This window comes from Octopus bimaculoides, chromosome 9 (assembly GCF_046866305.1).
Source record: "Octopus bimaculoides isolate indiv1 chromosome 9, ASM4686630v1, whole genome shotgun sequence".
NCBI classification, from domain to species: domain Eukaryota; kingdom Metazoa; phylum Mollusca; class Cephalopoda; order Octopoda; family Octopodidae; genus Octopus; species Octopus bimaculoides.
In genome coordinates this window covers 40516648-40539147 of record NC_142936.1, presented here as the reverse complement: position 1 = coordinate 40539147, position 22500 = coordinate 40516648, and the positions used below count along the sequence as shown (strand labels likewise).

General features: G+C 34.2%; 1 protein-coding gene across 4 annotated transcripts in view; it reads right to left on the bottom strand.

Annotated features, from left to right (window-relative positions):
* Positions 1-22500, bottom strand: part of LOC106874122 (tetratricopeptide repeat protein 23) — a 185094-nt gene that overhangs the window by 92914 nt on the left and 69680 nt on the right. For all 4 annotated transcript variants that reach the window (XM_014921734.3, XM_014921733.3, XM_014921732.3 and 1 more), the window contains exon 8: positions 12225-12307. In XM_014921734.3, the coding sequence (XP_014777220.1) occupies positions 12225-12307 (83 nt within the window). The remainder of the gene's footprint in view (positions 1-12224; positions 12308-22500) is intronic.

Here is a 22500-nt window from a genome sequence, read left to right as displayed (position 1 = left end):
AAGCACTGATCAAAATTGAGGATCGAGTTTTGGTCATGGGATGCAAAATTTTTCAAGAATCTGGCTCAGGAATGCCAAAAATAAACTGTCACATATAGATACATACAAACACACACACACACACACACAACACATACATACTCAGAAAAATAGATATACGCACACTCTCACGTACACACCTCTAACCGACACAAAAAACACACATACACGCGCACTCACAAACGCACTCAAGCACACACACAAACAAACACATATAAACATACACACACATGCACACACACAACACCCTAACAAATATTAATCACACACATACACACTCACACAAACGTGCACACACATACACACACCATCTTACCATAGATAAAACACACATACTCATATACACATGCCACACACGCACGCACGCATACAGACATAGACATACACATACATATGAACCGTCACACACATACGTTTGCTTACACATACACACACACCACAAGGATATTTAAAACAACACACCCACTCAGACAGAGAGACACACACACACTCCCACACTCACACAAAACACTCCCACGCACACACACAGATGCACACATACATACACACACATACGCACACACCCTCACACATACATACGGTTGCTCTCACACACACACACACACACACACCACAAGGACAATCAAAACAACACATACATACTCAGACAAAGAGATATACGCACACTCTCACGTACACACACCTAACATCCCCACCGACACAAAAAACAGTCAAACACACACTCATATACACATTCCACAATAAACTCTGGGACCAATAAAAACGGCACACACACACACACACGGACACAAACACGCATATATACACACACACATAGAGATGTGCACAAAACCAGTCCCAAAAACTAGTGAACCATGACAGACTGTCACAGACCAACCAAAAATAAAATTAAAAAACCTTTTTAACTCTTCTTCCCTCCCACCCCAGCTAGCCAGTCATACTGTCTCTTAAGACAGTAAAACATTCCCTCAATATACACAAGAGAAAAAAGCCAGGTCAGTTCATCCTCAACTTTATTCGATTGTCAAAGAATATGTATAAGAATATGTATATGTATATATATTTTTCCATATGTGTATTTTCATACACTGTTTTTAACATTTTCATTTTAATATCAGAGAATGTGTGATAATCAGTATGTAACAATACAAAGTTCATACAAAGCTTTATACTTTAAATATATTTTATCATCAAAGAATGTACATATGCATTTTAATACTCGAACTGTTTTTTAACATTTTTATTATTCTCAAAGACTTTTGATAATCTTTTTCTAAAAAAGTGAAACCGGTTAAGTAAATAAATATTTTAAAAAAATAAGTGCATTTTCAAACCTTCTTTCATATATATTTCCACTCGTACGGTATTCCACAACTTTACTTTATTTTATATATATATATATACATACATATATATATATATGTATATATATATATATATATATATATATATATATATATATATATATATATATATATATATATATATATATATATATATATATATATATATATATATATACACACATATATATATATATTGTCCATCGTTTAACGTCCGCTTTCCATGCTAGTATGGGTTGGACATATATATATATATATATATATATATATATATATATATATATATATATATATATATATATATATACATATATATATATATATATATATATATATATATATATATATATATATATATATATATATATATATATATATATGTATACATACATATATATATATATATATATATATATATATATATATATATATATATATAAGATCTAGATCTAGATTCAAAATTAAATATGGTACTTATGTTTAGGCACCAGAATATAGTATGGTATTATCCAAAAACTATTCCAAATGCAAGGTGATCAAAAATTTAAAATAAGCAACACGGATTTTAAAGATGACTGCAGTATGCACGTTTCATGCTACTCCATTTATTTAAGTAATGCGAGCATTACATTAAATGCAATATGTAGAGCAATCTTCAGCTGCACAAAAATGTAGAAAATTGCAGTATAATAGACATATTGTAATTGTGGCAACATTTAAAATCCATGTGGGAAGAAGAATACATAAAAATCCATCTTGACATAGCCAAGGCTAGCAGGCTAGTAATTAATTCTAGGTAGATTTCTAACTGTCTCTGATTTTATTGTCTCTTATCTAGTGGTTATAATATATGGGACAATCACTTCTAAGGAAAGGGAAGGTGTAAACATTATACATGGATATGGTTATAAAGGTTTCTCTGGTCAGAGTGGCAACACTATTTTAGGTTGGTTTTTTTTTTACTGCTATCATAATGTTGGGGAATTAAACCTCATGCATTTAGGTCAACAGGGCTTTTTCTTTAGTCTGAATAAAGCATCAGTATTGTTTTACATATACTAAGTATGGGAAATTTATAGATATCAATATTAGCTTAATTAATATGTTAATAATAAAAAGTATGTTAATAATAAAAATGTCATTAGTTTATACAAAAACCCTGAAGTAGAGTCAATTTTGAATTCAAAAGCTATAGATAAGGTGTGAAGTTTAAGAATATTATATATATTGGACTCAGAAAACTATTTTGAATTATTTTAGAAATTATTTTAAAATTTAAGCTAATATATATAATACTATTTGAAAGACACATAAAAGATAAGCTTTATTTTTAGTAGCTACTAATTAGCACATATTTTAAATTGGAAATTGAATCTTTATAACATATATTTCTGATCTCTCACCTTAACATACAGTCTTCTTGTGATAACTAAGATTTCAACTTTATTCCATGAAAGGTATTTTTTCACACTACTTCTGCTACTGCTGTTAGTTCTTAATATGTATCTTAACCCTATGTAGCTTATAAGAATAGGAAGTTTTTTAAGTTCTTAATGTTTTTAATTAGTTCCCAAAATTTTAAATTTTATTTTATTCAATGCTTGACTCTAAAAGGATCCTTATTATTACATTATTTCAGGGCTTGTAGTGTCATGTTTATTCTATATTTTAACTTAAATAAATCTAATCCTTATTCCATTAATATTCTGTAATTAGCCCATGTTAGTCTTAAAACAAGTTCTTGACTATATAAAATAGTATAATTAAACTAGTAATCAATTATCATGTTTCTATATTGAATGTCCTTGTTAATTCCTACCATTCTTTTTTTTTTCTTAGTTCCTTAAACCTTGATAAACCCATTATTATAAACTATATAAATCCTATATTAATTCTTTACATTATAAAAATAAAGTTTATCTCTTATGTGTCTTTCAAATAGTATTATATATATTAGCTTAAATTTTAAAATAATTTTTAAAATAATTCAAAATAGTTTTCTGAGTCCAATATATATATTCTTAAACTTCACACCTTATCTATAGCTTTTGAATTCAAAATTGACACTACTTCAGGGTTTTTGTATAAACAAATTGCATTTTTATTATTAACATACTTTTTATTATTAACATATTAATTAAGCTAATATTGATATCTATAAATTTCCCATACTTAGTATATGTAAAACAATACTGATGCTTTATTCAGACTAAAGAAAAAGCCCTGTTGACCTAAATGCATAAGGTTTAATTCCCCAACATTATGATAGCAGTAAAAAAAACCCAACCTAAAATAGTGTTGCCACTCTGACCAGAGAAACCTTTATAACCATATCCATGTATAATGTTTACACCTTCCCTTTCCTTAGAAGTGATTGTCCCATATATTATAACCACTAGATAAGAGACAATAAAATCAGAGACAGTTAGAAATCTACCTAAAACTAATTACTAGCATGCTAGCCTTGGTTATGTCAAGATGGATTTTTATGTATTCTTCTTCCCACTTGGATTTTAAATGTTGCCACAATTATAATATGTCTATTCTACTGTAATTTTCTACATTTTTGTGCAGCTGAAGATTGCTCTACATATTGCATTTAATGTAATGCTCGCATTACTTAAATAAATGGAGTAGCATGAAACGTGCATACTGCAGTCATCTTTAAAATCCATGTTGCTTATTTTGATTATATATATATATATATATATATATATATATATATATATATATATATATACATATATATATATATATATATATATATATATATATATATATATACACATATATACATATATATGTATATATATATATATATATATATATATATATATATATATACATACACATACATACATACACACATACTTTCACATACATTCATACACACACACAAACATACACACACACACATATATACATATACATAGATATAGTGATTTAACTTCAAGAGACATAACAAGAGAGACAAGTTATGACATCACAGAGTTGGCTGCATTTGTGAATTAACATGAATCTAAACTTCTTCCAGGACAATGTTGTGCATATAATAAAATTATTTTATCAGTCAGAGAAAAAAGCAGACTTATTTTCTTTCTTGATGCTCCTGGTGGCACAGGTAAAACATTTGTAACAACATTACTTCTCTCCAAGGTAAGGCAATAAAAAAGAATTGGAATTGCTGTAGCATCATGTAGCATTGCTGCCACCCTTCTCCCAGGAAGACAAACAGCTCATTCTGCTTTAAATTACTGCTAAACCTGGTCACAAATGATAGTTCAATTTGTAATGTAAGCAAAGGTTCAGGTTCAGCAAAAGTGTTGTGCCAATGCCACCTGATCATTTGGGATGAATGCATAATGTCACATAGAGGTGCAATGGAAGCTCTTGATAAGACCATACAAAACATAAGAGGCAACAATAAATCTATGGGAGGAGTTACATTAGTTTTATCAGGAGACTTCAGGCAGACATTACCAGTCATTCCAAGACAAACAAGATCTAATGAAATAAAAGCATGCATTAAGTCTTCATACCTATGGAATAAAGTACAGAAATTTTCCTTCAATACTAATATGTGAGCTTTATTACATGGGGACCAATGTGCTGAACAGCTTTCAACCTGACTCCTCCAATTAGAAAATGGGAAAGTACCATTTGATGGGAATGGTGATATCAATTTGGCTCATATTGCTATCATGGTAAATTCCCCAGCTGAATTGAAGGACAGGGTATTTCCAGATTTAAGTAATAATTATAATTCACATAAATGGTTGAGTGAAAGGGCAATTCTTGCTAAAAAAAAAATGAGATAGTAGCAAGGATTAACCATGAATTAATGAATAAGATTCCAACAGTCTTTAAGGAGTACAAATCAATTCATTCAGTCCCTGATGAAAATCAAGCTGTCCATTACACAACAAAGTTCCTTAATTCTCTTGAGCCACCTGGAACTCTTCCACGTAAACTTTTTCTGAAGGTAGGAGGCCTAATAATACTTCTAAGAAATTTAGATCCTCCTAAATTATGCAATGGGACAAGGTTGATTGTGAAGACATTATCACTTAATGTGATAGAAGCTACCATCATCACTGGATGTGCCTCTGAAGAAGAATTCCAATCAAACCAACAAACTTGCCATTTGAGTTCAAATGAACACAATTCACACTGCAACTTGGCTTTGCCATGTCTATCAATAAAGCTCAAGGTCAGACTTTGAAATCTACTGGCTTGCACTTAACTGAGCCTTGCTTTTCTCATGGCCAACTTTATGTTGGTTGCTCCAGGGTTGGTAGTTTGCAAGACTTATTTGTCTATGCTTCAAACCAGAAAACAAAGAAAGTTGTTTACCTACAAGCTCTTACATAATTTCTTTCAACATACGATAGAATTTATCTCTCTTCATAAAAGTGGTAAATTTTGTATTTTGTATATACCTACATAGACACAGATATACATACATATAGCTATGTACACATATATATAAATATATTCACAATAAATAAATAAATAAATTTTTATTTAATATAACCCTTGAAATAATACACTTAAAACACATTCCTGTCTGTCATTAAGAAGTTTCTTTTTTAGTGTTAACATTTGATATATTTCATCCCCACCTAGATTACATCTATTATCAGCAATTTTATACGATCTAGCATGACTAAGTATTAGCCATTTAATATTGTACAATTTCATACTATCCTTTAACTTCCATATAAAGTTACTTAAACTGGTACTGTTCAACCTATCCCTGTTCCTGGAAGAATATTCATGGTTTGCAATTCGTTTTTTAATAAAAATTTTCTGCTGACCCAATGTAGAAATAATTTTTCCCTTCAGATTCAACTCTCCATCTATACACAAGGTTATTTTGAATACAAAAATTGCTGAAATAACATTTATCCTTAAATCTACAATCACAAGTTCTAGCGATATAATTATCAGTAATAGAATTATTATTATTTCTGTTATTATGAAAAATGTCTAATTTTTTGTTATTAATTGAAGAGATAATTCTAAATAAATTTTTAGATACTGAAAAGCCAATTCTGATCTTTTTATTATTAATTATTTTATTGTATTTATTTTCTTTATTAAAATGTTTAGATATAGACCTGTAAAAAAAGCTTAACCAAATTAGCTTTTATTTGACTTGCATAAGGAATAATAAACCAAATAATATTTTCATTTATAGAATTAACGATATTAAGTGTATCAAAACCTGCATATGGGGTATACTTTTTAGTCTTTAACTTAAGCCTATTTTCATACAAAATATCGTAATTACTACACTTTTTCTTATTCATGCTGTTACTATTATTAGTAGTATTATTCTTACTATAATTAACATCACTATTATTATCATAATACAGGTTTAATGTATCTACATTGCTGGTAATGATTTTAGAACAAACATTTACACTATATTTCGTTCCACCCTTACTTAGGTTATCTTTAGATTCTGTAATAGTTAATTCATTAATTACCTTGTCAACTTTATTACTATCTAAATTTTTACGAGATTTACTAATTTTGATTTTATTACGCACATCTCTACTGTTAGATCCACACATTCCATTATCTACCAATTTGCTATTATTATAATAATATTTTTTATAGTCCTCATTTTTATTTTTTTATTCAATCCTATGCACATATCCCACTTTTTTAAGGGCAACGTAAGGATATTATTGTTAAAGATTTCCTCATTAGAAAATAAATATGAAACATGCCTCAAAATATTATTACCTAAAGTTTATGCAATTACTTTAGGATGATTACTGTTAAAGTTAATATATTTCAAATTATTGGTTGGTTTATGATATGGGTCATATTGGCTAGTAACAAGATTCAGATTATCATCTAACCTATTAACAGAATCATGTTCATTTTCAACAGATAAATCAAATCTTTAAAAAAGACTATGCAATTTTTTCTTATACAAATCTAATTTCCTATTTGATAGACTATTAATCAAAAACAGTGTATCATCTCTATACAGTCCGTCTTTAATATCTGGAAATTAATGACTAAAATGAGATAGAATGTATATACCTACAAGACTAGTAACTTAGGCAGAATCAGCTGATCTCATAGTAATGTCAAACAAATTAAGTGGTATTTTTCCTAGCCCAGTACTTATCATCAAATAAAATAATAGATTTTTGAGCTTCCAAAATTGATCTAATTTCTTTAAAACTAAGATTAGAATTTTTTTCTAGCAAATAAAAGAGCATTATTAAGTACAATAGGATTAACGAAAATAATAATTTTTAATATCTATCTGTATAAATTTATTTCTATTTTTATAATCTATTCTATCAAACAAAAAATAGCTTCTTGGGTATTAGACCAAAGTTCAAGTTTTATTTTTTTTCAAGTGTAGGTATATACTTATGTAGAATAATTTTACTTAATCTACCCAGGTCAGATCAGCCTGGGCAAATTAATTTAACTTTAGAGTTAGAAAAGAACTTTTCTCTGTGATCTTTTAAAATTATCCTAGGCCTCATAGGCACAAAAAGGCTCTGTTCTATCATCAAGAGCATAATCAATTGTAGGATATACATTTGTTTTAATTATTTGTCATATTATATTATAGTATATCTTTTTATAGTTTGATTATATTATATTATAATGTATGAATAAATTTTTAATATGTCAATTGTATTTCTCTATTTCCTTTAATATTATATATATATATATATATATATATATATATATATATATATATATAGAGAGAGAGAGAGAGAGAGAGAGAGAGAGAGAGAGAGAAATAGTAGAAGAAAGAGAAAGAAGGAGAGAGAGAAAGAGAAAGAGAGTATGGGAGAGAGAAAGAAGGAGAGAGAGAAAGAGAGAGAGAGAGTAGGGGAGAGAGAAAGAAGGAGAGAGAGAAAGACAGAGACAGGCAGACAGACAGACAGACAGAGGCAGAGACAGAGACAAACAGACAGATAGATTGAGAGATATACATCATCATCATCATCATCATCATTTAATGTCTGATTTCTGTGCTGGTATAGGGTGGTAAGTTTGATCAAATCTGATGAGTTTGGAAGGCTCTGCCAAACTGTCCAACCAAAGTTTGCTTTGGCACAGTTTCTTCACCTGGTAGCCCTCCCTAATGCAACCATAATACAGAGTATACTGGGTATTTTTCACATGGCACCAGCAGTAGTGATGAATAATTTGTATTATTTTTATGAGAGTTGCCAATGGTCTTATGTAGATAAATAGATCTTATGTAGATTCAAGAAATTTCACAATCACCAGATTTATCTCAGCAGTAAATAAATTATGCAGTATGGTTACTTCATAAAGTTATCTGTGAAAACAAAAATTCTGAGAAAAATGGAGACTAAGTACATTTCAATCCAGTGATGAATTATATTAGTCAGAAGCCATAACTCTGTAAGACACATCACTATAATCACTTCCTTTGTACTATGGATGATAAAAAAAAATTATGAAAATTGATCTAAAAATGTTGTTAAAAGTGGTTTCTGCAAAATAAACAACCATAACTTTCAGACAGTACATTTAAGTTCATAGACACAGTGAAGGTGTTGATAGTGCTTGAGTGAAAGTATCCTGACTCATTGCTGTAAACATAATGCTTCGTAGAAGTTAGAGTCTAACAGAAAGAGAGTTGATAAGACAGAAGATGCAAATGACCAGATCATTTGCAACACCAACTTCAGGATACCAACCAGCTAACTAATCTCCAATCAGTTGATCAGTTGGACAGTCAGTGAATGGAGAGATGGATGGATGACAGATACATGCCATTCAATATCAAAAGACTACAGGCCATCAGCATGCTTGTAACAACAATATGATGATAGAAGTACTTCAGTATCTCACATAGATAAAAGGATGAGAGCCTGACATTTAAAATTCATAAATTCTAAGCAATCTCAATGGCATGCTGCACCACCAACTTTCACTTTCTCTGTACAGCACAAAGAAGCTAGCCAGTCTCATGATTTAGAATTATGTTTCTCTTCTGTTCATACCCCACCTTTCTCTTCTATACCTTTCCATTTCTGCCTTCATCTTTCTCTTCAATACTATTTTACTTTTACCACCAGATTCTTCTTCTATGTATTCAGGCACAAATGGAGAGGTATAGAAGAGAAAGATAGAGATAGGAGTAGAAGAGTACATAACAGAAAGATCAAGATAGAAATAGATGAGTACTTAACAGGGAAAGATGAGGAATACATGAAAGAAGAATATAGATAACTAGGTCCGGGCCATTATAAGCCCAGGGAGTAGCCTCTTAAGTCCTGATTTAGGATGTCATCACCAACTTGAGCCGTGAGTTCTTGTTTGCTGAGATATATATTGATATGAGTGGTTTGCATGGCATTTCTTGAAGGAATTAATCTGGGTACCATTTGAATATGAAGGGGTCTTTTTCTTCCTTGATTTCATTCAAAATAATTTTGAATAAAGCAGGACAAGTGAAGGTGAGATAAAAGTACTGTTGCAATGTTGTTTTGCGGCATGAGCTCAATTTTAGAAAGGGACATATGACTCAGGGGCCAAGCCTTTGAAGACTTGTAAATTTGATATTGGTACCATTTGGACTGAGTGGCTGTGTGGTAAGAAGCTTGCTTCCCAACCACATGGTTCCGAGTTCCATCCCACTGTGTGGCACCTTGGGCAAATGTCTTCTACTATAGCTACAGGGCAACCAAAGCCTTGTGAGTGGATTTGGTAGACGGAAACTGAAAGAAGCCCATCATGTACTCTCTCTCTTTTACTCTTTTACTTGTTTCAGTCATTTGACTACGGCCATGCTGGAGCACCACCTTTAGTCAAGCAAATCGACCCCAGGACATTCTTTGTAAGCTTAGTACTTATTCTAGCAGTCTTTTTTGTCGAACCGCAAAGTTACGGGGACATAAATACACCAGCATCGGTTGTCAAGCGATGTTGGGGGGGGGGGGGGCAAACACAGACACACAAACATATACACATACATACATATATATATATATATATATATATATATATATATATATATATATACGACAGGCTTCTTTCAGTTTCTGTCTACCAAATCCACTCACAAGGCTTTGGTCGGCCCAAGGCTATAGTAGAAGACACTAGTCCTAGGTGCCACACAGTGGGACTGAACCCAGAACCATGGTAAGCAAGCTATTTACCACACAGCTACTATATATATATATATATATATATATATATATATGTATATGTATATGTATATGTCTGTGTGTCTATGTTTGTCCTCCCACCATCGCTTGACAAGCAATGTTGGTGTGTTTACATCCCCGTAACCTAGCAGTTCAGCAAAAGAGACCGAATACTAGGCTTACAAAGAGTAAGTCGATTTGGGGTGGATTTGATCAAATAAAGGCAGTGCTCCAGCATGGCCACAATCAAATGACTGAGACAAGTAAAAGAGTAAAAGAGTTAAAATAATGTAGCTCCCTTGACAGTTTTGGAAAGAATGAAATCTAAGCTTGTTGAGGTGATTGCAACACCTGTCAGGCCATTTATCAATTTTGTGAACAGAGCAAATGTGGTATGGAAAGGAATGCATTATAGAAAGGAAAGATAGCACAAGTAGTATAAGAGTGAGTAAAAGAAAGATGAAAGCAGAGGTAGAAAAAGTACATAACAGTACTACAACGAAAACCATTACCAAACAACAACAACTTCACCAATGAGACAACTAGAAAGATCTTTATGTGGTTGAGAAACCTGCTAGAAAAGTAGCCAAATCTCGCTCAAATCCCTCCCACACTGATAACAACAAACACTACCATGATGTCAACCACTATTCCACCACTAACACCATCACTACCACTATTACTACCACTATTTCACTACTGTCATGATTACTATCACACTATCATCTGCAACCACGGCATGAACACCACTACCAAAACACCACAACTATGATTTCACCTCCACCAAATACTACTACTACTATCACCATCATCACCACGCTTATCCCCACAGTTACTACTATCACTACTACCAACACCACTACAAATACTATTACCACCAAAACTACTACTACTACTACTACTACAACTACTGCTGCTGCTGCTATCATGATCACTACCATTACTATTACTGCCACCACAACTACCACTGTTACAGCTTCTAGTACTATTACTATTTCAACTGCTACTACCACCCACTACTACAACTACTACTACAACTACTACGACTATTATTACAACTACTACTACGACTACTATTACAACTACTACTACGACTACTATTACTACTAGTAGTAGTAGTACTACCACCACCACAACTACAAATACTACTATTACCACTACCACCACCCCAACTACTAACACCACTACTATTACTATTACTACCACCACCAATACCACTATTATTATGGCCACAACACCAACAACTGCTAGAGCTTCTACTACTATTACTATTGCAACTTCTACTACCATCTTTTATCACTACTACTACTACCACCACACTAGTACTACTACTACAACTATCACCATTGCCATTACTACTCCTACCACTACCACCTCAACCACCACCACTACTACCACCACACAGTCACTATTACTACTACCACCACCACCATCACAATCACTACTACTACTACGACGACTACTATTACAACTATGACTACTACTATTAGGACTACTACTACTACTACTACTACTACTACTACTATTACTACTACTATTACTACTACTACTACTACTACTACTACTACTACTACTACTACTACTACCAACCTACTTAACTGATAAGCCACTTAATTAACAAAAACAGTACAGAGAAAGTAATATTGAAGTTGAAGAAGAGTTGTTATCTACATACTTGGCAGTTGCAATGGAATGTGCCTTCTGGAACAGCTTGATGCTCTGATGGAAATTGGCACGCTTACCACCCTGTTGTACAAAGTGGCATCAATTGTTAAGGAATTTTTCAAAGTTGAAAAGAATGAAAATAAACAATAGATAAGTGGACTGCAGCATCATCATGTAAGCATCAGACAAAATGCTTTGTGTAATGAGGATGAAGCAGAAAATTCAAGTTCTTCAGTTCGAAACCATTTCAAGACCCACATTCCTGTTCATTTCTTATTTCTTTATTGCCCACAAGGGGCTAAACATAGAGGGGACAAACAAGGACAGACAAAGGGATTAAGTCGATTATATCGATCCCAGTGCGTAACTGGTACTTAATTTATCGACCCTGAAAGGATGAAAGGCAAAGTCGACCTCGGCGGAATTTGAACTCAGAACGTAGCGGCAGATGAAATACCACTAAGCATTTCGCCCGGCTTGCTAACGTTTCTGCCAGCTCACCGCCTGTTCATTTCTTTCAGTTTGAGAAACTACGGATCAGTCTATAAAATAAGTAGTGGAGTGACTGAGTTTGCTAGAAGTAACAGTAAAATTTCACAGTTTACAGTAGGCATGGTTTTGTGGTAAGAAGCTTGCTTCCCAACCACATGGTTCCAGGTTCAGTCCCACTGTGTGGCACCTTGGACAAGTGTCTTCTACTATAGCCTTGGGCCAACCAAAGCCTTGTGAGTGGATTTGGTAGACGGAAATTGAAAGAAAAGCCCATCGTATGTATATACATGTATATAAATCTATGTGTGTGTCTTTGTTTGTGTTTGTCCCCCCATCATCACAGGACAACCGGTGTTGGGGTGTTTGTGTCCCCATAACTTAGCAGTTCAGCAAAAGAGACTGATAGAATAAGTACCACTTCTTAAAAAAAAACAAAGTACTGGGGTTGATTCATTCAACTAAAAGTTCATGGCATTGCCGCAGCATGGCCACAGACTAGTGAGTCAAAAAAGTAAAAGATAACGTTCAAAACAAGTTTGATTATCTCATCATCAACATCATTTAATGTCCGTTTTTCATGCTGGCATGGGTTGGACAGCTTGATGGGAACTGGTAAAGTCAGGTGCCACAGCAGGTTCCATAGTCTGTTTTGGTTTGGTTTCTAAGGCTGTATGCCCTTCCTAATGGCAACCACCCCAGAGAGTGTACTGGGTGCTTTTTATGTGACACCATCACCAATGTTTAAGTAGCACCAGCACCAGTGGTGTTTACATGGCACCAGCATCCACACCAATGCTTTTTATATACTTTTGGATATATAAACAGAGATGGTCATGGCTAGACTGTCTTGGACCATAGGTCAGCTCAGCCAAGGTTGACCAGAAACTAATTACAAAGACAGCATAAGTAATGGAGTCAATTCAATTGACAACACTTGTGAAAATATTTCTCAGCATAGCTCCATTCCAGGTTGGTAGATGTTTATTATCACCACTACCTGGTCTTGGAGTGTCTTTTAGCACAGGGGTTTTCAAACTTTTTGACTTGCGGACCCCTTTATATTTCAGGCTTTACCTTAGAGACCCCCTTATAAACGCTTATGAAATTTATACATAAATATTTGCTTAAAATAACATATATTTTTGCATTTATTTATTTAACAGTATTTAACAAATGGGTTTATTGTCAATTAAAAGATTTTGATTTAAAAAACATATATAAAATCAAATTGCCCATAAAAAGTATTTGCTGTCTACGGACCCCCTGTCTTGTCCTTGCAGACCCCCTGTGGTCCGCGGACCACAGTTTGAAAACCCCTGTTTTAGCAGATCCCACTCAGTTGCAAGCATTAGGGTTAGGTCTCTGGTTTGAGTACACACTCCTACCTTCCTCCCACTATTTTCACCTCAAAGTGTCATGGGCACTGCCTTCCCTTCTAAGTAAAATATTTAAAAAAATAACTAAAACCAGTAAAAGAATAAAATAATAAAGCTCATAGTTATTTAGAAAGAGCAATGTGTTAAGAAACTGTGAAAGAGTTAAGGAGGTCTGCATTTTTGTGGAGGTTGGTAATGACATGTGTTTACAATTACCCTTGTCTTATTCTTATCTTTCATGTCTTATTTTATTGTTTTTATTCAACAAAATTTCAAACAAGCAAACAAAATGATAATATGTGCATGTGTATATAAATACCCATGATGTAATCGTAACATAAACAGCATATGATGAGAAGCAGAAACGATAGACTGGTAGTTGAAATCATCATCATCATCATCATCATCATTTAATGTCTGTTTTACCATGGTGGCATGGATTGGACAGACTGACAGGAGCTGCTGCAGGCTCCATTGTCTATTTTGGCATAGTTTCTATAGCTGGATGCCCTTCCTAATGCCAACCACTTTACAGTGTGTACTAGGTGTTTCTCATGAGGTACCAGCACCAGTGCACTTTATGTGACACTAGCATCAGTGCATTTTATGTGGTACTAACACCAACAGGGTTACCAAGTACCTTGCAAGACAATGACCTCTTCAGCTGGGAGGTGGGAGTGGTATTGAAGGTGGTAGTGGTTTTGTGCCATTTGATGAGAGATCAAAGATATAGAGGGACAGGGATAGGTACCTTGCTGTAGAGTAGATACATGGGTACCCCAGATGGAAAGAAGGGTGAGTTAGAGAGTAAGATAAAGAGATCAAATGAGTTAGAGAGTGAAATTAAGAGAACAATAGTGAGAGAGATGATGGTGAAGAGTTGGGACACTGGGGGTGGTGAGAATAAGTGAGGTGATACAGAGGTCTGGACTGGGTGAGTGGGCAGGACAGAGTTAAGTGTGGCAAATAGAGGTGAGTGTGGCAAATGATGGAGTGAAATATAGAAGAAGCACAGGGGTAGTGGAGTAGATATGTTAGGGTATTGAAAGTGATAGCAGATAAAAAAAAGTGTTAACCTCACAGGGGAGAGAAGGAAGCCACATGGTTTCATTATTTCCAGCCATAAATACAAAACCACATGTTTGCTCACTTTTGCATCTTCCAGGGATGTAATCAAAATGTAATCATGCTCACAAAAGTGTACTTGCAAGTTCAACATACCTAGTACTTTAGACCAATTGAAAAGAAAAGAGACTTGTTGTTTCCTGTGGTACTGACTTCTATTCAAGAATGCATACTTTATAACTGCAAAGTTGTTGATTCCAGTGGTACAGGGTGACCCCCCCAAAAAACAGAACCCACGAATCTTTGAATAAAACTGTTTGAATAAAATGACGCAGAGGGTTATATCAAGATGAACAGTGGTTCCAGCAAGACAGGGCCACCACCCACACATCAAATAACTCTCTAGTCTGGCTGAGAGAGTGATTTCAGGAGAGACTGATCAGCAGGAAGTGTGACATTGAGTGGGCACCACATTCACCAGACTTGAACCCTTCCAGATTTTTATCTGCGGGGGTATCTCAAGGATAATGTTTACTAGAACAACACTCAAACGATTGGTGAACTGAAGGCAGCGATCACAGCAGAAATCAGGGAAATCCCCAAAGAGGAATGTGTTCAAGTAATTGACAATTTTGCGTGGCATTTGCAAGTGTCTGTGCAACGTATGCCATTTGGAGCATATTTTGAAAAGAACATGACTTTTATTCAAAGAAATTTGCTGGACCTTTGTAGGATTTAATAAAATTTTTATGGGTTCTGTTTTTGACCAAGCATAGTGATTTGTTTACAATTATGTAGCTTGCAATAAGTACTGAAATCATAATGGCTACAACTTGGAAGTGTTACATCTGACAAAATATGTGCCTTTCTATTGCTGAGTAAACTTGGACTACTTTATCAAAATGTAACTGATTGCAAAAGCCAGTCAATTATGGAGAATTAAAATCCTTATAATTAATCAAAAGATGTGTAGCTTGTAGTAACTGCTGAAGCTGCAATGGTCTGTGGTTCTAAAGCTCTTATATCCAACAAGAGTGGTTTAAGGTTATGTAATACTGTCTTCACTATATTCCACATGGTAAAAGACAGAAGCAATGTCTTGCTGCTGTTCTATTGAAGCAAGACCTATCAAAGCATGAACTGAATAGTTTGAGAGTTTTCTTGCTTTTTTTTTCATTACAATAACAAAATTAATTTATGCATGGCATAGCTCACTGTTGGATCAATTCGTTTCTTCATTTTGCTGGTTCAATCTGAAGCCTGATACATAGCAACAAGCATTTCTCAAAAGAGTGTCATAGTCTGTTGCTGTTCCTACAGTAGCAGCAAACAATGTTTAGAGTGATGTGGTCAGTAGTCTTTACTGAGGCTACTTTCTTGCTGTAAAGTAGCCTCATGGCTTCTCACATTACTGAAGGGAAGTTGGGAGTGATGAGGGTGGAGCCAGAAAGAGATAAAAATAGTGATGAGGTGTGAGGTGCCTCAAGATAACAGGAGAGTAAAAATGAGTAGGAACAAGAGAACAGTGAGTGCAGGTGAATAGAGTTTGTAAGAGTATATGGGGGAGTGAGAGATGGTTAGAGACTGGAAATGGATGAGGTAGGTGGATATCGTGAAGAGCAGCTGCTGAGGGCAGATAAGTAAGAAAGGTAGAGAAGAGTAAGTAACATCTGTAGAAATAGGGTAGGATTGAGGAGTGGATGTAATGAAGGGTGGATAAGGAATGTTGGGGGGAACCAATGATACATAGATACATATGAAGAAGCAAATCTACCACAAATTAACATTACCCAGGAACATAATTCTGCTGCCTTTCAACTATTCTCAGTGGTGAATTCAGTTCAATTCAATGACAAAAACCATCACAGCATGCATGCATTCCATTGCTAAACCTTTATTTGATTAGAATATGATTGAAAAATCTTGGGAATAATTTCAACCTAATTATCTTATGTTTACCATATTTTCTGCTTACATACACATCTCTACAAAGTAATATATTTGCTTCGAAATAACAAAACCAATGCACAATAGCTAGTCATAATTGCCATTTTCCAATACTTATTCACAATAGCTATTGTAAATAGTTATTCACAGTTAAGTGTTTCAGTGAAACCTACTTAAAAATCTATTAACCAACAGCCTTTAATGGCAAAATATATATCCTGAGCTTACAAACAATGATACTGATTTCTTTTGATTAAATATAATGCCAATAAATTGTTGCTGTTTAGCCCAAGGTCAGTTTTGATCAGCCAATTTTATGATCAAATTAGTCCAGTCATGAGCATCTCATCTTATTTTGAGACAGTGATTCAGGATTATACTATCTAATAAGTCTCCTTTTTTTTTTAAGAAGGAAAACTATGTTTCAAGAGAAATTTGGCTGGTATTTCTAGCAGGTTATACAACAATACAACAGGTATCTCCATGCCCTCCGAGTCAAATCAGAATTCCAAATCTCACCCATAAGATTCATTTTTGGCTTGATTTCTATGACTGAATGCTCATTCTATCAGCAACCCTTTTGCAGAGCATAATGAGTGCATTTGATCATGGTACCAACACTAGAGATGTTCACAAGTACTCAACAAAATTAAAGGTACTTTTCAACCTTACACTGTCTCTAATCATTCACCAACCACCTTGAAAAGTGTACTGGGTTCATTTTATCATGGCATTAGCATGAATGGGGTTGCTCTGTACCCAGTAACAGTAAAGAGCCCTTCCTACTGTAAGATACGTTCATTTGCTCTGGGCATGACAGAGAAGACAAACGAGAGAGAGAGAGAGAGAGAGAGAGAGAGAGAGAGAGAGAGAGAGAAATGAAAAAAACAGAATCAGAATAAGTGGCTGAAGGGAGTTGGAGAATGTTTGGGTGAGAAAGTAGTGGATAATAACAGACAAAACTAAGAGTGAGTGATGAATGTCAGTAACAAATGGTCCAAGAAGAGAGGTAGCAATGACTGGCAGCACAGAAAGATGGACAACTTTTTTGTCTTTTCTTGAGTGCTCTGAACAAAAGACTTGATGAGTGATGAGAAGATGGCAAAACTGCTGAACTCAAGAAACAGCAGATGTAAAATCGTTGTGTGTGTGTGTGTGTGTGTGTGTGTGTGTGTGTGTGTGTGTGTGTGTGTGTGTGTGTGTGTGCGCGCGTGCATGCATGCATGTGTGTGTGTTAGAGTATTTGTTTAGAAATACATATGAAAAAATGGTACACAATGTGTGTAGTAGGTTTATTGATATTTACATATCAAAGATTCACTCCTCAGCCACTCAGAGTTCCATGAAAGACAACCATTCAAACTATGTAAGAGTAATTAATTAAAAAAGACATTAATTCTTTTGTTCTAAATACATATTTCATGTTCTTTGTTTAAATTTTCCTTCCTGTATATATATATATATATATATATATATATATATATATATATATATATATATATATCCTTCTCTACTTCTCTCTTTCTCCTTCCTTCTCCAAATATGTTTGTTTATATATATCTCTCAAATGCACTTCTTGTCTGCCAAGTGCATCACAAGAAAAGTAACCTCTTACAGACACAAGCGTAGGAACACAAGGATGACAATGATGACAGCAGGGGATGGAGGAGGAGAAAAAGATGTGGTGGTAGTGGTGGTGATGGTGGTGGTGATGGTGGTGATGACAACAGTTTGCCATCCTACAGAAACATTCGATGTCCTCAAAAAGATTTACTCGTGTCTTATGTTTGATGAATTCCTTTGATGTTAATGGTTGTTCAGTGGAAAAGAAAAATATTAAATACTAAATTAACGAATCAATGAAACACTGTAAAATTCTGAAGAAATATTGAAGTAAGCTTGAATAGAAGAATGAACATATTATTGTTTAACCAATTAACTGAAGGAATCACTGAAAACACTTGCATTTTTCTTGGTTATTTTTTCTTTTGTCTTTTATTTTAACTTTGTTTTCTTTTATGTTGCAGACAAGATGGTGGCTAAATCAGGTGACTACTGGCCTCAAAATTGAATGAGAGTTTGAAACCTTGTCCTGCTGTTTGTTGATGATGGTTATGGTATCGATGATGGTGTCAGTGGTTTGTGGTGATTGTGATGAGGATGGTGATGATATAATAATAATAATAATAATAATAATAATAATAATAATAATAATAATAATAATATTAATAATAATAATAATAATAATAAAAGAAAAAAAATGCTTTCTAATTGATGTATCAATACCAGCAGATGACAACGTTTCTCTAAATGAAATGGAATAAACTTTCAAAATACAAAGACCTGGAAATAGAGGTAACTCAAATGTGGAATCTAAAAACAGAAACAATTCCTATCATAGTAGGTGCCTTAGGTATAATAAAAAAATATTCAGACAAATACACAACAAAAACACCAGGACTTACAAATATATATAACATACAGAAAATTGCACTACTGGGCACTGCACACATCCTACACAAAACACTTTCAATACAGTAACCATAAGAGCACCACAGCAAACCACAGCACATACCCAAGGCACACAGAGCTGCGCTCGGTAGTGAAGTGAAAACACGTTATAAAAATAAAACTACTGAACAATAATAATAATAATAATATGATGATGATGATGATGATGATATGATGATAATATAATGCGAATGATGATGTGGTGGTGGTGGTGATGATGATGACGATGATAATGGTAGTGGTGGTGATGATGATGGAAAAGATGGTAGTAACCATACTGATGATGCTGGTTTTATGTGCCTCATAACAATGATGATGATCACCATCACAATAATGATGATGATATCGGTGGTGGTGATGATGATTGTGTTTTTTTTTTTTACATTATTAAACTGGTGGCTATGAACTTATAACATTTATACACCAGGCATAACTACACAAAGGTTAGCAAAGTTGGTTATATTGCAGGAACAGAGATGGAGAAATAATGTAATTGTGATAATCATAGTATGTGATAGAATAATTGAAATTAAGACTGGTATAGCAGGAATATCTGACAGTCACAGAAAAACTTAGAAATCAAACTTAGATCACTGTATCCAATGCAAAAAAACAAACAAACTAGGTAACTGAAATGTAATTTGTTCAAATATTGCTGACGTCATCAAAACACCAACCACTTAAACTTCTGGTGAAACAGGATTAAATTTTTAGTGTATTTTTTCTATGAAGAACATTGGTTGTATATTTAGAGCATTTTAGCTACTAACCAGCAGATAGCAAAAAGGAGCAGAGAACCAGAAAGCAAACCAGAGTCGTGTCTGTGGCACCAAGACAGTGGTCAACGATGACAGTGATGATGACAACGATGGTGGTTGTGGTGACTGCAATACATCCGAACCAGCTAATTCAAAGAAAGACATGACAGCGACTGCTGTTATACCAAATCCATATAAATCTCATATATCTTAATAGTGTAAACATCTTTCCTTTGTTGTTCATAGAAATGACGACATTTAATTGTTAATGATAAGAATTAACTCTATACCAAATGCACATGCAGAAATAGCATACCACAACACAAGTCACATGCAACATGACAGCAACACTGTTCTTTACATGTATTGCCACTGTCAGGACTCACAGACAAATATAAGGACCACTTCTATGACATCCTTTTGCAAAGTACCATGATAATAGGTAGTAGCCATCTTTAAATCAAGGCTGGTAACTTTAACAGACTCCTTGCCTTTATTCCCAGCAGATCACCAGTGCCTAACTTGTGGCAGAAACTTGCAGGCATGCATTGGCCTGATTGGCCACAGCCAGATGCACTGTGACCCATCTTCTCTCATGTGATGTCTTTGGTCATCAACAACAATGGATGAACAATATTATTATTATTATTATTATTATTATTATTATTATTATTATTATTATTATTATTATTATTATTATTATTATATTGTCTTTGCACAGCTTCTAATGCTGGAGATGTACTACAGTGTCAGCTGTTCACTACTAATGAACTAAGGTAACACCCCTTATTTTTCAGGCACCATCCAGAGTATTTGAGCGGTACCATGCAGTGCGATTTTCTGCAAGTGCTCCACCCTTATTGCAGCCCCTATTTGTTCTATGTACTTCTCAAGAATTTTACTCACAATTCCCAGGGCTCCGACAATTATTTGTACTGCTACCACCTTTTTCAGCAACCACAACTGTTTAACCTCCCAAGCTAACCTGTTATATCTATCAACTTTTCTTTCTTCCTTATCGCATACCTTGTTGTTAACTGGGCATGCTATATCTATGATCCAGCATCATTTGCTTTCTTTCTCAATTAACACTATGTCTGGTTTCCTATTCTCTATTTCATGGTCGCACTGAATCATAAAACAGGAAGTATGATATTGAAAGAAAGGGCCTGAAAGTGGTAATGGAGGAACTGAAACAGTGCTTCATTGTAAAGAAATCAAAGATGGTAAGAATGAAATGATACCAGCAGAATAGGTTATTCAAAGTAGATCAGAAGAGATTCTACAAAGAAATAAATGGAGAGTGTGCAGATGAAAAGTTGATACCAGATAACATTTAAAGTCAAAGGTTTTGGAGTGACATCTAGAACAAAGACAAGGAGTACAAGAAGGATGCTGAATAGTTGCAAGAACTGAAACAAACAGTAGTCTGTCCAAAACAGGCAAAAATAGTCATTTCAGTTAGGGAAGTGAAGGAAATCAGCATAAAAATGGGCAATCGAAAGGTCCCTGGACCAGATACATTTCAACGTTACTGGATCAAAAGATTTGTTGAATGTCATGCACGAATAGCTATGCAACTCAATACCTTGTTAAATGCTGACCAAGTAACACCAGAGTAGTTGACACTGGGTAGGACAGTACTGTGATTGAAAAACATTGAAAAAGGTTATACAGTAGACAATTACAAGCCAATATCCTGCTTGCCACTTATGTGGAAATTATTGACTGGAATAGTCACAGAGTAAATGCATGGTGATCTGGAAAAAAATGGTGTCCTGCCACATGTGCAGAAGGGTTGCAAGCGTAAGTGCAGAGGTACCAAGGATCAAAACCTGGTAGACAAAACTGTACTTAGAGACTGCAAGAGGAGGAAAAGTAACTTAGCCATGTTATGGATCGATTATCGTAAGGCATAGAATATGATCCCACATTCTTGGATTATGGAATGTATGAACCTATTTGGTATTGCATTGAATGTTGAGTGATTGCTTGGAAAAAGTATGGTGAAATGAAGGATGGAACTGACAGCATATGGAAGAAGTTTAGGGATAGTAGAAATTAGGAGAGGCAATTTCCAAGAGGACTGCCTATCCCCACTGATCTTTGTACTGTGCATGATACCACTAACACTGAT